The sequence below is a fragment of the Mastigoproctus giganteus genome, chromosome 2 (genome assembly GCF_048544385.1).
Source record: "Mastigoproctus giganteus isolate SK-2022 chromosome 2, ASM4854438v1, whole genome shotgun sequence".
Classification (NCBI taxonomy): domain Eukaryota; kingdom Metazoa; phylum Arthropoda; class Arachnida; order Uropygi; family Thelyphonidae; genus Mastigoproctus; species Mastigoproctus giganteus.
The window spans coordinates 222,363,114-222,376,775 of record NC_143576.1 but is presented as its reverse complement, the minus strand read 5'-3'; the positions used below and the strand labels follow the sequence as shown (position 1 = coordinate 222,376,775).

At 36.1% G+C, this 13,662-nt stretch overlaps 1 protein-coding gene across 1 annotated transcript in view; it reads right to left on the bottom strand.

Annotated features, from left to right (window-relative positions):
- The window catches only part of Su(var)3-9 (Suppressor of variegation 3-9), a 210,852-nt gene that overhangs the window by 117,006 nt on the left and 80,184 nt on the right, over nucleotides 1–13,662 (bottom strand). The window contains exon 5 of the mRNA XM_090390180.1: nucleotides 11,706–11,825. Within this exon, the coding sequence (XP_090246306.1) occupies nucleotides 11,706–11,825 (120 nt within the window). The remainder of the gene's footprint in view (nucleotides 1–11,705; nucleotides 11,826–13,662) is intronic.

Genomic DNA, 13,662 nt, shown 5'->3' with positions numbered 1-13,662 from the left:
GATTGGTTATGCTCCTTTTACCCACAGTTTGAACATATCACCTCACCTCAACATGCAATTTGTGAGTGTCCATATTTTTGGCATTTGTAGCACCTGATCGGATTCGGAATATATGGTAGGACATAGCAATGTAGATAGCCTGCTTTGACAGCTGTTGGTAAGTTAGGTGAGCTAAAAGTAAGAATTATGCTCCTTTACCATCTTTTCAGGTCATGATTCTCCTTGCTTGGATGACTTTTTATTCATTTAGCTCTTGGACAATTTCCTCCTCTGATATGGTTAATAAATCCTATTCTGTTGTTACCCCTTCATTTCTTCAAACTGTCAGCATAAATTACATGTGAAGGCAACTTTTTCTAGCAATCAACAACTTCCTGGATAAAAGAAAACTTCCTACAATCTGGTCTAAACCTCTTCCCTGTAATTTGAATTTATAGCCTAGTTATGGAATTCTTTATAACGGTGAAAATTCCGTCTTCTTTCATTTTACTAATCCTTCTCAGAGCCTTATAAACCTCAATTTTTTTTCTTTTTTCTTTTGTTAGTTGTTGGCGCATTGGCTTCTGTGGCCATAATGCACCTCCCAAAGTCTTTGCATTGTACTTTGATCCAAGCCTGAGGCGGGATTCGGACCCGCGACCTTTGGGTTGCTAGGTAGGCACTTTACCCACCTGGCTAGCCCGGTCGGCATAAACCTCAATCAAGTCCCCTCTGATGTGCCTGGCTGCCAAGCCATGTAGCCCACATAATCAAAGTATTTCCTCATACAATCACCCTTTGGCCGATCTCACAATGTGAGCTGCCCATCATCAGACCCTTTCAAGAAGCTCAATGTCTTTTTTCACGAGGTCTCCACAATTGGACAAAGTATTGCAAATGCAGTCTTACAATTGCCTAGTACAGTTGAATTATGACTTATTTCTATAGGATACTGTCTCAAATCATTGAGAGGACACCATGGGCTTTCCTGGCCACCTGTTTACACTGCTGAGAAAACTTCATATCTGCCCATATCGTAATTCCCAGATCTCTTTCTTCCTCTAATGTTTGTAATTCAATCCCACCAAGTCTTACATTTTGTTACATTAAAACATAGCTACCACTTCTTTGACCATTCTTGAAGTCTGTTTCAGTCATAGTAATAGTAATCATGGCATGTGATGCAAGAAAGCATCACATGCCACAGCTTATGTAGCATCAGCCAAAAAAAAAAAAAAAAAAATCACAAAACCATTCCCACTAAATGTTTGTCCAGTTATTTATTTAACCTATCAACTTCCACAACAACAGATGGAAGTTTGTTTCAGCAATTAACCACCCGCTGGCTAAAGGCAAATTTCCACACATCTATTCTAGAGCTGTCTTTCCTCAATTTGAATTTATGCCCCCTTATTTGCAGAACTTAAGCCTCTCTTGGTAAGAGGATCCCTTCATTCTCCTCACTAATCTTGTTGCCCTTCTCTGTATATGCTCAAGCAAATCTACATCCTTCCTAAAATGAGGCCTCCAGACCTGTACACAGTACTAAAGGTGTGAAGGAGAGCTGCTTGGCACTGATCACTCTCCCAATCTTTACATTGGCTCCAACTTTTGACAACATGCCCTTTATCTCTCTGTTGATGTTGTTAATGAAAATCTATAACAGTGGTACCAAAACCGACAAACACCTCTCATGAAGTACTGAGTCAAATAAACTACCATCAACAGTAAATGGAAGGGTTGTTTTATTGCAAAGGAGAATACATTGGTCTTGTATTGGAAAATGCAGCAGCCGGGAAAACAGGGTGTTCAGAATTTCAGGCCCAGCTGTGGGTCATCAAGGAGCAAGTGAATACACTGGCTATGTATTCACTTTTTAAGAGTAAGAACATGTTCATTATACTTGCAAGTATACGAACACTAGGAACATTGTAAATAAATTTGATAAATTTGAAGCTTACAGGGGAAGAGGTTTAGACCAGATTGTAGGAAGTTTTCTTTTATCCAGGAATTTGATTAACAGGAAGTTGTTGATTACTAGAAAAAGTTGCCTGCACATGTAACTGATGCTGACAGTTTGAAGAAACTGTTAAGTCATCAAATGCAGACAATGTATGGACAGTGGAGCCATGGCATCACTCAGACATAAGTGATGCTGAATTTGAATATGGGGAGTACAATATAAACATGAAGGACAGACAGGATAGGTGTGGCAGATGGGTTATGCTCTCATTTAAGAAGCACATTAAATCTAAGGCAATGCATCTGGTCGACATGTGCGACCAGTGTAGTGTTGAGTCAGTTTGGTGTGATATAAGGGAAAACAAAATTAACAGTAAGAGTGTGTTATAGGCCCAATGAGTATGATGAGTAAACCAAACAGCCATATAAAGAATAAAAAATACAGTGGGCCAGTAAATCAGAACGTCTTATAATGGGAGATTTTAACTATCCAGATGTTGACTGGAATTTGTGGGTTGGTCACTCGCACATAAGCAAGACTTTTGTAGATTTCTTGGATGACCATTTTCTACAGCAGCATGTTAGAGAGGCAACAAGAGGAAGCAAATATGCTTGATGTGGTTATCAGCAGTGATTCTATATGCACTGAGAATCTGCAGGTAAAAGACCGACCAAGTGGCAGTGTTCATATTGAACTAATGTGGAATTTAATTAAAGACATAACTACTGTCAAGGGTAAAGTGAAAGGCTTTTGCTTTCATAAGGGTGACTGCAGTGGTCTCAGAGAGTTTTTAAATTCTATGCAGTGAGACCAACTGATGATGTTACCAACAGCAACTTCTAAATGGGAAGCATTCAGGGAAGTAATCATAGAAGCTACTAGGCTTTTCATACCAATGAAGAAATACTGTTCAAGGCATAGACCTAAATGGATGACAGACAAATTATTGAGACACGTGCCTGAGAAGAAAAGTGCATGGGATGCATGTATATTTTTTCTAAGGCCATACTGCTCCGGGATATGCGGTGGCCATTCCCTGATCTTTCCGCATCCTCCGTATTTGGTGGTGATGGGCTCGAACCCCGGTCTAATCAAGAAGCGTGTGCTACGCACTGCTGCTCCTTTCCACCTGGCTACGGAGGCACCTTCAGCTGTTGTTGTTATTTGGTTTTTTAGGAGCATTAGCAACTAAGGCCATATTGCTCCGGTGCGGTGGTTATTCCCTGACCTTTCCGCATGTTCCGTATTTGGTGGTGACGGGCTCGAACCCCGGTCTAATCAAGAAGGGTGTGCTACGCACTGCTGCTCCTTCCCACCTGGCTACGGAGGCGCCTGCACCTTCAGCAACAAAGACTTCTGTGCTTATATTAACAGTAGAAGGAAGGGGTTGAATCACATTGGGCCACTTGATATCAATGGGGTAACTGTTGATGACTCTGCTCAGGTTGCTGACAAACTGAACAGTTATTTTGAGGTATTTTGCATCTGCATTCACACACAAGGAATTCTTTAGGGGTGGGGATGCCAGAAGTTTACCAAACTCTAAAGAGGAGCTAAATAACTGTGATAACTGAAAAAAAAAAAAAAAGTGGAGGAGAAATTGTTGAAGATGGACACAGAAAAGGCACCTTGGGTGGAAGAGAATAAGAGTCACTGGTTAAAGAAGTAATGTAGGACCATTTGGAAAGAAATGCAATTATACTGAAGTCACAGCATGAATTCCATTGGTCAAAAAAATTGTGCCATGATTTTTATCCTTGTAAACCAGAGTAGGAGAGCAAAGGTCACTTCAGCAGTCCACTACACAAGAACCCCAGATCGAGGATAAAAATCCAGGCACAATTCTATTGGCCAATGGAATTTAATCCCTCACCTATAAATTAACTGCTGGCAGGCCTCTTGCCTGTATGCACATCAGGTTCCTTGGAGCACTGGCAAGAGGAGTCTGTCAGCAGGTAAGAATTTAATCTTTTTGCATTTACTTAACTTAAAATCTGATTCTATTGTAACAATAATCCAAACATAGAATTGTGTATTTGCAAATTGTAATTGCAATTGTAATATTCATAATATTGGTAATTGTAAGCATAATATTGATAATTGTAATAGTCATAATATTGGTAATTGTATTCAAATTTGTAACCCTTTCTATTTTTATTTCCCCAACAGTATAGTCTAATGATGGGTATCAGTAAGATACCTGAAACTTTACCTTATGTACAGTAGTTTAGACAAATAGCTTAATAAACTATATTATTAATTTCATGTAGTATAAGAGTGGTAATATATTTAGTAATCATGAGAACAGATGAAACGAAGAGAACAGATGAAACACATCTGTTCTCTTCGACTGTCTACAGCAAATATCCATTAGGGTTTGGATAAGCTATAATAATACTGATCAACTTCTCGATATGGATTTAATTTTATCAATCTTAAATACTAAAGGTATTAACAGCAATTAAATTATATTTCCAACTATTTTTATACAGGCACTCCCCAGCTTATGTAATACTTGACTTAGAAAAATTTGACGTTACGTAAGTTTTTGCCGCCCGATGCAAACTTAAAAAATTCATGGAAACGTATTTTGTATCCCGTAGGAATAAATGGAAGTATCGTGAAAATATCATAATGTGAACCCAACAACACATTGTTTTTTTTTTGGTAATTCATTCCAAGACCTGGAAAAGTTGAAATTTTTGCTATAAAACTAAGGTATTTATCTCTCTAAAAGGTCATTTTTATAATGGAAATTGCACTACACTTTCATTGTTATCATATGTTCTGTTATAAGAATCAATTTTGAATGCCTTTGTGATATTTTTCTAAAACCCATTTCTGGAGGTCACTATCATAAAACAATAAAAACAATTTGCACTTTCCAATTTATTGGGCTTTTCTGTTAGCACAATCTATTATAAACAGGTAAGAAAGTTGTTTTTATTGCATTTGCGATAATACCGATAACTAGAATTCTGTGGGTTTTTACGTTACAGTATTATGGTGAAATGAGTTCCTTTCACCGAAATCTTCATTCATATAAAAAACATGAATAAATTTTCAGAATCTTCTCTTCAGTCCTATTTACTTATTATAATTGTGAAGGGAAAAGAACCAACGAAAAGTGCAAGTGTTGGCAGTGCTAGGAAACTAAACAAAATTGATTTAGAAATGAAGATGATTAATTAAGAAGTATGAAGCAGGACAAATTTTGTCATCTATTGCATGGAATTAGGTCTCGCTACTGCAACAGTGAATACTATTTTAAGGGACAGTGCACGTATAAAAGCACATATTAAAGGATCAATGCATTTAAGATCAACAGTAATCACAAGACAGCGTTCAGGTGCTATATTGAAGACAGAAAAATTATTAATAATATGGAATAAGATTCAGAAGCAAGTGCCCCTGAATCCAATGGCCACTCAAGCAAAAGCAAGAAGTATTTATGAAGATATTATGGATAAGTACGACAAACCCCAAGCCAAGTTCGTGGCAGGCAACGGGTGGTTTAATAGGTTCAAGCATCACACTAGTTTTCACAACATTAAAGTATGCAGTGAAGTTGCCAGTGCCGATTCTGCAGCTGCAAAGAAATTTTGTGATGTGTTGGAAAAAACCCCTTCTAAATCTACACAGCCCTCAACTTCAGTAGCTGCATGCTTATCAGCTGGAGAGTTAATTCTGGCAACGTTGCTCGAAAGGTAAAACTTGCTGACATTATGCCTGTCTCCCTTCTCTTTTTGTAATTTTATAATTTTGAAATTTTGTACTTTTGTAATTTTTCCTGCGCATGAGATAAAAAAATTGAATAAATAATTCTATTTACATGTTCGTCGAACATTTCTTTTTTGCTTCAATCAAATTCAGCACACATAGTTGCGAGTGCTGCATAAACATTTAGAGAAATTCTGACTTGCATAGAGTTCCACGGAACACAGCCCTTAGGGAGTGGCTGTGTTTCTCTATCAAAATAATTAATACAACCTGATGATTAAGTCTAACTTACACCACAATATATATATTACAATTCTCCTTAAAATGCTCTTCATGAATTTGGTTTTTACCAGCCAAAAGCTGATTTGTATTAAAACTTTTCTAATTCATAATATTGACAGGATGGAAATACAGATAATATTATTAACTGCTACCACTTACCTCAGTGACTGATGGAAAATAGCACCTTTTAGTTCACCCCTGAGTTTAGGAAATAGAAAAAAGTTGCAAGAGGCAAAATATGAACTATGGGGAGGAGAAGGAACTATTCTGATACTTAATGCATGTAATGTTTCCTTAACAACTGAGACAAGTGGTTGTTCCCTTAACAACCACTTGTCTGTAGTACTTAAGGCTGATAAAATTAAATCTGTCAGGAAACTGCTCATTATTATTGTATTAAGCAGTTTCCTGACAGATTTAATTGGCAAACATCAATGGGAACAAATGCACATAAGAGAAGTAATCAAAAAATAAACTAATTAAATTCAAACATAAAATGTTTTATTGAGCTTCTGACAGTTATTCCCTTTCAACAAAACCGTCCTCCTAGTTCAATAAACTTTCCCCATCTCTGCACCTATTTTCTAAATACTTCAAGGAAGCCATTGTTTGAGAGTTAATTTAAGATATCCCAAGTGACGTTTATTACCTCAGTGACTGATGGAAAATAGCACCTTTTAGTTCACCCCTGAGTTTAGGAAATAGAAAAAAGTTGCGAGAGGCAAAATATGAACTATGGGGAGGAGAAGGAACTATTCTGATACTTAATGCATGTAATGTTTCCTTAACAACTGAGGATGCGGACTTTCTTGCATTATCATTAGATAGAATTTCATTTTCAAATCAGATCTTTTCTGGCCCATTTTCTAATTCAATGTCTTTAGAACTTCACCATAATATTGCCCAAACGTGATACATTTTTCCGTGAATTTATATAATGATTTTCATATCAAAAATGGCATCTTTTGGAAGCCTGTCTTGTTTGTAGGCAGATATAGTTCACTGTTTCCACAGTGGACTACATTGTTTTGATTCAAGATTGTAGTGATAAATCCAGGGGAAAAAAAACTTCTTTGGATGTTCTGAGGAGAACAGAAATGTTGCTTCAAAATGCTTTGTGCACCTCCATAACTAATATACAAGACCTGTACAAGTTTTCTGAATGAAATTTGTCTGTCTTCAACAATGATAGCAGACACTGTCTGCTATCTTTGTAACATCAGTTATTAATGTTGATGGACATCCTAAGAGAGCATCATGTCTGTGCTGGCACTTCCACTTTTGAACCACTTAAGATAGCTAAACAGATTTCCCATACATTTTTTTGTAAAAGTTCTAATGTTTCTGTTGTATTTTGTTTAATAGAAGACAATTACACATCAGTTTTCTTCTGAGCAAAGGATGAATGAAGCTATCACATTTTGCCTACTGATATTAAATATTTTATAGTAATTCAAGAATGAAAAAGTAACCTCTCAGTACTTGATTCACTGAACAATCTGCAGGAAGCTAAGTGGCAAAGATTGCTTGAATTAAAAGAACATACTTTTCCCACCTATAAAATGGAAAGTTCCTCCCCAAAAACTAGTTCTGATAGCTGATACAAACCTATCAAGTTTACAAACCTATTTTTAAAAGAAAATAAATTGTTAAGTTTCCTTAACTGTTTACAAGTAAACAAATAATACAAAATCTGCATATAACTGCCATCCAAAACAGTCACTGAACATGTGTGGTAAATGTTATTACAGCTGCCATTAAACAGCTCTGAAGGCTGTGATAAAAAAAAGAAATACATTCGAACTTGGTTATAACAAGCATGGAAATAACGAGATCATGGCTGTAATGAGCAAAAAGTCATAATGATTTTAATTTATGCATATTCCCATACAATTGCTCACTGTTATAATGAGCATACTACACGGATACATCGAAAAAATTTTGGTAAATATGCAAACATTCTTAATTGCTTAGGTAGTTGAAAAATCCCAATTCCTGGAATAGACAAAAATAAAAATGGCAACTCAGCTTTATGACCACCTGCATCGGATTAGTAGCCAGTTAATGATCGTGTCCTTCCTGGGACGGGGGCTATACAATAATGCATTGTGTTCCGCTTGCCGCATTAGCCTATTTACAGATTGTCATGTATATTCACTGAACCATAAATTAATTTTGAGACTTCTAAGAATTTTGGAAACAGGACTTCTAAGAATGTTATATGCATTTCGGGACTTCTAGGAACATTGTATGCGGATCACTTTAAAGTAAAATCAGTTAGATATGAACCTTTTCTTCGGACACATGTCTACTAACAAAAGGAAGTGTCTTTCGATTTGCGAAAAAGTCGAAATTATTTGTAAGGTAGAAAGTGGTACAAAAAATTTTGAAGTGTGTAAAAGGTTTTCTTTGTCCTCTTCAAGTGTACCGACATTGTAGAAGAATAAAGATGTTTACATATTAGCACTAGAAAAGAATATAAGCGGGAAAAAAAAAAAATTTTTTTTTTTTAGAAAGTACAAGGTTACAAATGTTGAGGAAGCACTGCTTCAATGGTTCATCACACAAAGAAGTGCTAGATTTTCAGCAGACGGTCCGATCTCGAAGGCTCAAGCCAAAATATTTTCTGAACAATTTGGATGGGACAATTTTGTGTAAAACAATGGTTGACTAGATCAATTTAAAAAACGACATAACATCGTTTATGCAAAAATTAGTGGAGAATCTTGATCTGCAGATCCAATAATGGCAAATGAATGGATTGACATTGTTTGGATAGAAATCAGGAAAGATTTCCATGAAGATGACATCTACAACAGTTGTGCTACTGCAACAGGATCTAGAAAATTTGGGGAGATGGGCTGAGGAGTGACAACTGAAGTTTAACATTGACAAATGCAAAGTACTGCATATGGGTAGAAGTAACCTCAGAGGAACGTACCAACTGTGTGGTACTACACTCAGGAAGGTGGGGAATGAAAAAGACCTGGGAGTAATTGTGCAGTCAGATATGAAGTTTTCTGAGCAATGCAGACAGGCTGCCTGAGCAAGTCATGGGGTATTGTCAATGATATACAGGAATTTTGCTAGCAGGGAAAAGGTGGTGATTATCCCTTTGTATAAAGAAATGGTCAGGCCATGCCTTGAGTACTGCGTACAGGTCTGGAGGCCTCATTTTAGGAAGGATGTAGAGTTGCTTGAGCATGTACAGAGAAGGGCAACAAGATTGGTGAGGGGAACAAAGGGGTCCTCTTACCAAGAAAGGTTTTAAGTTCTGCAAATTGCAGTGGCTGGAGACTAGGCACCTGCGAGGTGTATAAGGCCTTGAATGGGTTCAGCATGCTGAATTCTGATGGGATTCTTCCGCTTGCTCAGATTACAAACCTGAAGGGCAAAAATTCAAATTGAGGAAAAACAGTTGTAGAATAGATGTGTAAAAATTTGCCTTCAGCCAGCAGGCAGTTAATTGCTGGAACAAACTTCTATCTGTCATGGAAGTTGATAGCTTAATTAAATTCAAGGAGAAACTGGACAAACTTTGCTTGCTTTCTTGAGTCACATGCTTCTACTACTATTACTACTACAATGCCGATGAAACAGGACTTTTTTTATAATTTGACACCTGACAATACATTTAAATTCAAAGGGGGAAAATGTGTTGGTGGAAAAAGCAGAGGCTCGCTTGATGGTGCTTGTATGTGCAAATATGCCAGGAATTGCCTCCCAATGCGACATCAATTTTACAACCAATGGACATAGGTGTAATCGAGAGTTTGAAAGGATTTTATAAAAGATTTCTAGTTCTACATATGATCAGTCAAAAAGAGAACAGAATCTTACCAAGTCTATACAGATATTGGATGCTATAAATTTATTGAATGATGTGTGGAACAACGTTACTTCGACAAACATATCGAACTGCTTAAAGAAATCTAAATTAAATTCAAATGAAATTTCAATTGTAGATGAAGAAGATGGAAACGAAGAAAACAACTTGCCATTATCCGAATGGTTGCTATGTAAAGTTTGTCCAGTTCCTCCTTGAATTTATTTAAGCTATCAACTTCCACAACAACAGATGGAAGTTTGTTCCAGCAATTAACCGGTTTTAATACAGATAACATCAATGAATTTGTATGAGTCAATGACAACTTATTAAGTAGTGGTCTTCCTACAGAGAGTGACATTATAGATGATGTGCTCAACAAAGACGATGATCGTGATGACAACTGAAAGTGAATCAAAATCAGTGCCAACAATCTCATAAGCTCAAGGTGCAATGGACACATTAGTCAATTGTTTTCAAGGAACTGAGGTAAGTAATTAGACTTTTAATGTGTTGAGTGTTTTAAGGGGAAACTTAAGAAATATCAGAGTGAAATCTTTAAAACAAACATCACTTTTAATTTATATACATAAATAAAGACTAAATGAAATCATGATTATTATTAAATGGTATTATTTTTAATTATGGAGAAATAAATTGTGTTTAGTATTAAGTGTATTGTAGTTTATACAAGAATATTAATACAAATAATATGTAGGTATATACTTATATTATTTTTTTCTCTCTAATATTTCTTTTGTTTTTTGAATCTATCTTTTTATCAAGTTATTGAGAATTGAAAAAAAATAGGAGGTAGATTTAACTCATCACTGATATACAGTGTTCACTGTGTAATGGCCCCAGGGGTTCCCCATCTCCACTATCACTGATATAGCAAGTAATGAGGAAATTTTGTCGGTCCCTTGATGCTCATTATAACTAAGTTCAACTGTACATAAGCATATTTAATAAAAAAAATATATATATATATATATATATATATATATATATATATATATATATTAAAATATTGAAGAAAGGTAAAAGTGCTGAAAACTAAAAGATAAGCAACAGGAAAAATAAGTGACTGAAGATTTGTTTTTTGGTAGAAAAAGTCCACTTCTGTACATCATTTAACCATTTTTTATTACAAAAGTATGAGTTAGAAAGCTAAGAAAAAGGCATCTCAAGAGGAGCTGACAGTTCCTCTTGAGATGCCTAAATATGAACTGCTAGGGAAAACTAATGCTTTGGACCATAAGAATTTATGTTTGGTCAGCACACTGATGACCTCTGGAGTAAACTGCATTCCTAGGCAGTTTAGTATGCTGGGTGCATAAGTATGTTGCTGCTTCTAGTCCATATTTGGTAAATTTGCCTCCAGTACAATACTGTTATCAAAAATTTCTTCAATAAGTTTTGTTATTTAGGCAGATTGGTCATGGTATAAAAGAGAAAACTTTTGATGGCACCAGAGGATGGTTTACTAAACTCAAGAAACTTTTTTCTCCCCAGATATTTTTCAGTTAGCTAATTCCTGAGCTTTGTCATAATGATATATATACAAAATAGTCAAAGAAGAGAAAAATAAAACAATATTCTGTGTTTTCTGTAATACAAAAAATAAACAATTAACTAAGTCTTCAGTTAGCATTAGCAAAGGCACATGATGCAAGAAAGCAAGCTTATATAGCATCAGCCAAAAAAAAAAAAAAAAAAAAAAAACACACACAACACCCTTCTCATTTCACCCATCCATACGGTCCAAATGTTTGTCTAGTTCTGCCTTGAATCTATCAGCTTCTACGAGAGATGGAAGTTTATTCCAGTTAAACCATATATCAATCATATATATTTTTTTTTTTCTAAATTTCATATTATATGCAACTTATCACAGTCCAAAAGTTACAAAAGAATGCAAACAAAAATCCTTACTATGATTTATGTATTGAACTGAAGGCATTATATGTATGTTTACTGGTATCCTAGTTTCATCATTTTGGTCTGCACTACTGTCAATAGATAGGTAGGGTACTTCATGAATATTTTCTTCCACTAAAAGGGGAAATAAAAATGCAAAATTACATAAAGATAAAAGAGATTTTCCAGTTTGAACTCAAAACCTAAAACTTTAATTTAGAAAAAAAATATTCTTAACAATTCAGTGGTCATGGTGATTTCATAATGCCATCAGTCATGCAGAGGATTCAATTTTTAGTATTAGTATAAGCCAAATAGTGCAAGGAAGCTACAGGCTTTTGATACACTGGCCAAAAAAATATAATAATAATAAAATAAGAAACAACAAATTATGCACTTCCCTCCTCATGAAGGCAACTATCCAGTTGACCTCTGCATTTCTTTGAACTGTAAGCCTCAACTATTCCAATTGCCAGATACAGTGGGATTATTACCTCCCTATATCTACAGGATAATGTTTGATAAATCATCAATAGGACACCATGGGCTTTCCTGGCCCCCTGTTTACATTGCTCAGAAAACTTCACATCTGCCTGTATTGTAACTCCCAGATCTCTTTCTTCTATTGTATTTAATTCAACCCCACAAAGTGTATAATTTATTTTTGGGTTGCTATTCCTCAAGTGCAAGACCTTGCATTAAATCTTAGCTGCCACTTTTCTGACCATTCTTGAACCATGTTCAAATCATCCTGAAGTTTGTTTGTTATTTGGTTTTTAGGAGCGTTAGCAACTAAGGCCATATTGCTCCGGGATATGTGGTGGTCATTCCCTGACCTTTCCACATCCTCCGTATTTGGTGGTGACAGGTCTGAACCTCGGTCTAATCAAGAAGCGTGTGCTACACACTGCTGCTCCTTCCCACCTGACTATGGAGGCGCCCCATCCTGAAGTAGCGCTGCTTGGTTGTCTGCAAATTTTGATATCATGTCATTGACGTTCTTAATGAAAATTAGAAACAACAGTGGTCCAAGAACTGATCCTTAGAGTATTCCACTTTTGACATTACACCAATATGAAGAATATCCATTAATCACAATCCTCTGCCTTCTGCACTCCAGAAATCCATCTTAGAATCTTTCCAGTAATCCCAACATATTATAACATACAATATTGTCTCACGAGAGACTGGTTAAATGCTTTGCTAAAATACAAATAAACTATGCTGAAATTGTTCCCTACATCCAGTTCATGAGTAACTGTGTCAAACTAACTTATTAGTTAGTTAAAAATGATTTTCCCAACAAAACCATATTGTGTGATCTTCAGAATGCCATTTCTATCAAAATGTCCCTGGATTGCACCTGTAATCATTGCCTCTAAGATGTTCCTTATCACTGAAGTCAGACTAACCAGTCAATAGTTACCAACTTCACTCTTAGAACCACCTTTATATACAGGCTAAACTGCTGGCACTTCTCTAGTCCAAAGGAATCTCTCCTGAGACCAAAGATGCCCTCATAATTAACCTCAATGGTTCAATACACACCCTGGCTGCCTCCCTCAAGTTTAATGGGTCATCATCATCAGCCATTTTCAATCCACTGCAGGATGAAGGCCTCTCCAGCAACTTTCCAGTTCCTTCTGTTTTCAGCACTGGCCATCCATTCACTACCCACAAACTCATGAATTTCATCTATCCATCTCTGCCGTTGTCTTCCAGGTTTTCTTCTAGCTCCTCTTGGGTACCATTCTGTTATTTTCTTAGTCCATCTGTCATGTCTTCGAGCTATGTATCCTGCCCAAGACCATTTTAGTTCTTTAGTTTTGATAAGAATGTCCTTTACTTGAGTTTGCTCCCTAATCCATGTGTTTCTCTTCTTATCTAACAGTGATTCCCAATATAATTCGTTCCATTCTTCGCTGTGTAGTTCTTAGCTTCTCTTCCATTCTTTTGGTGAGTGCCCAAGTTT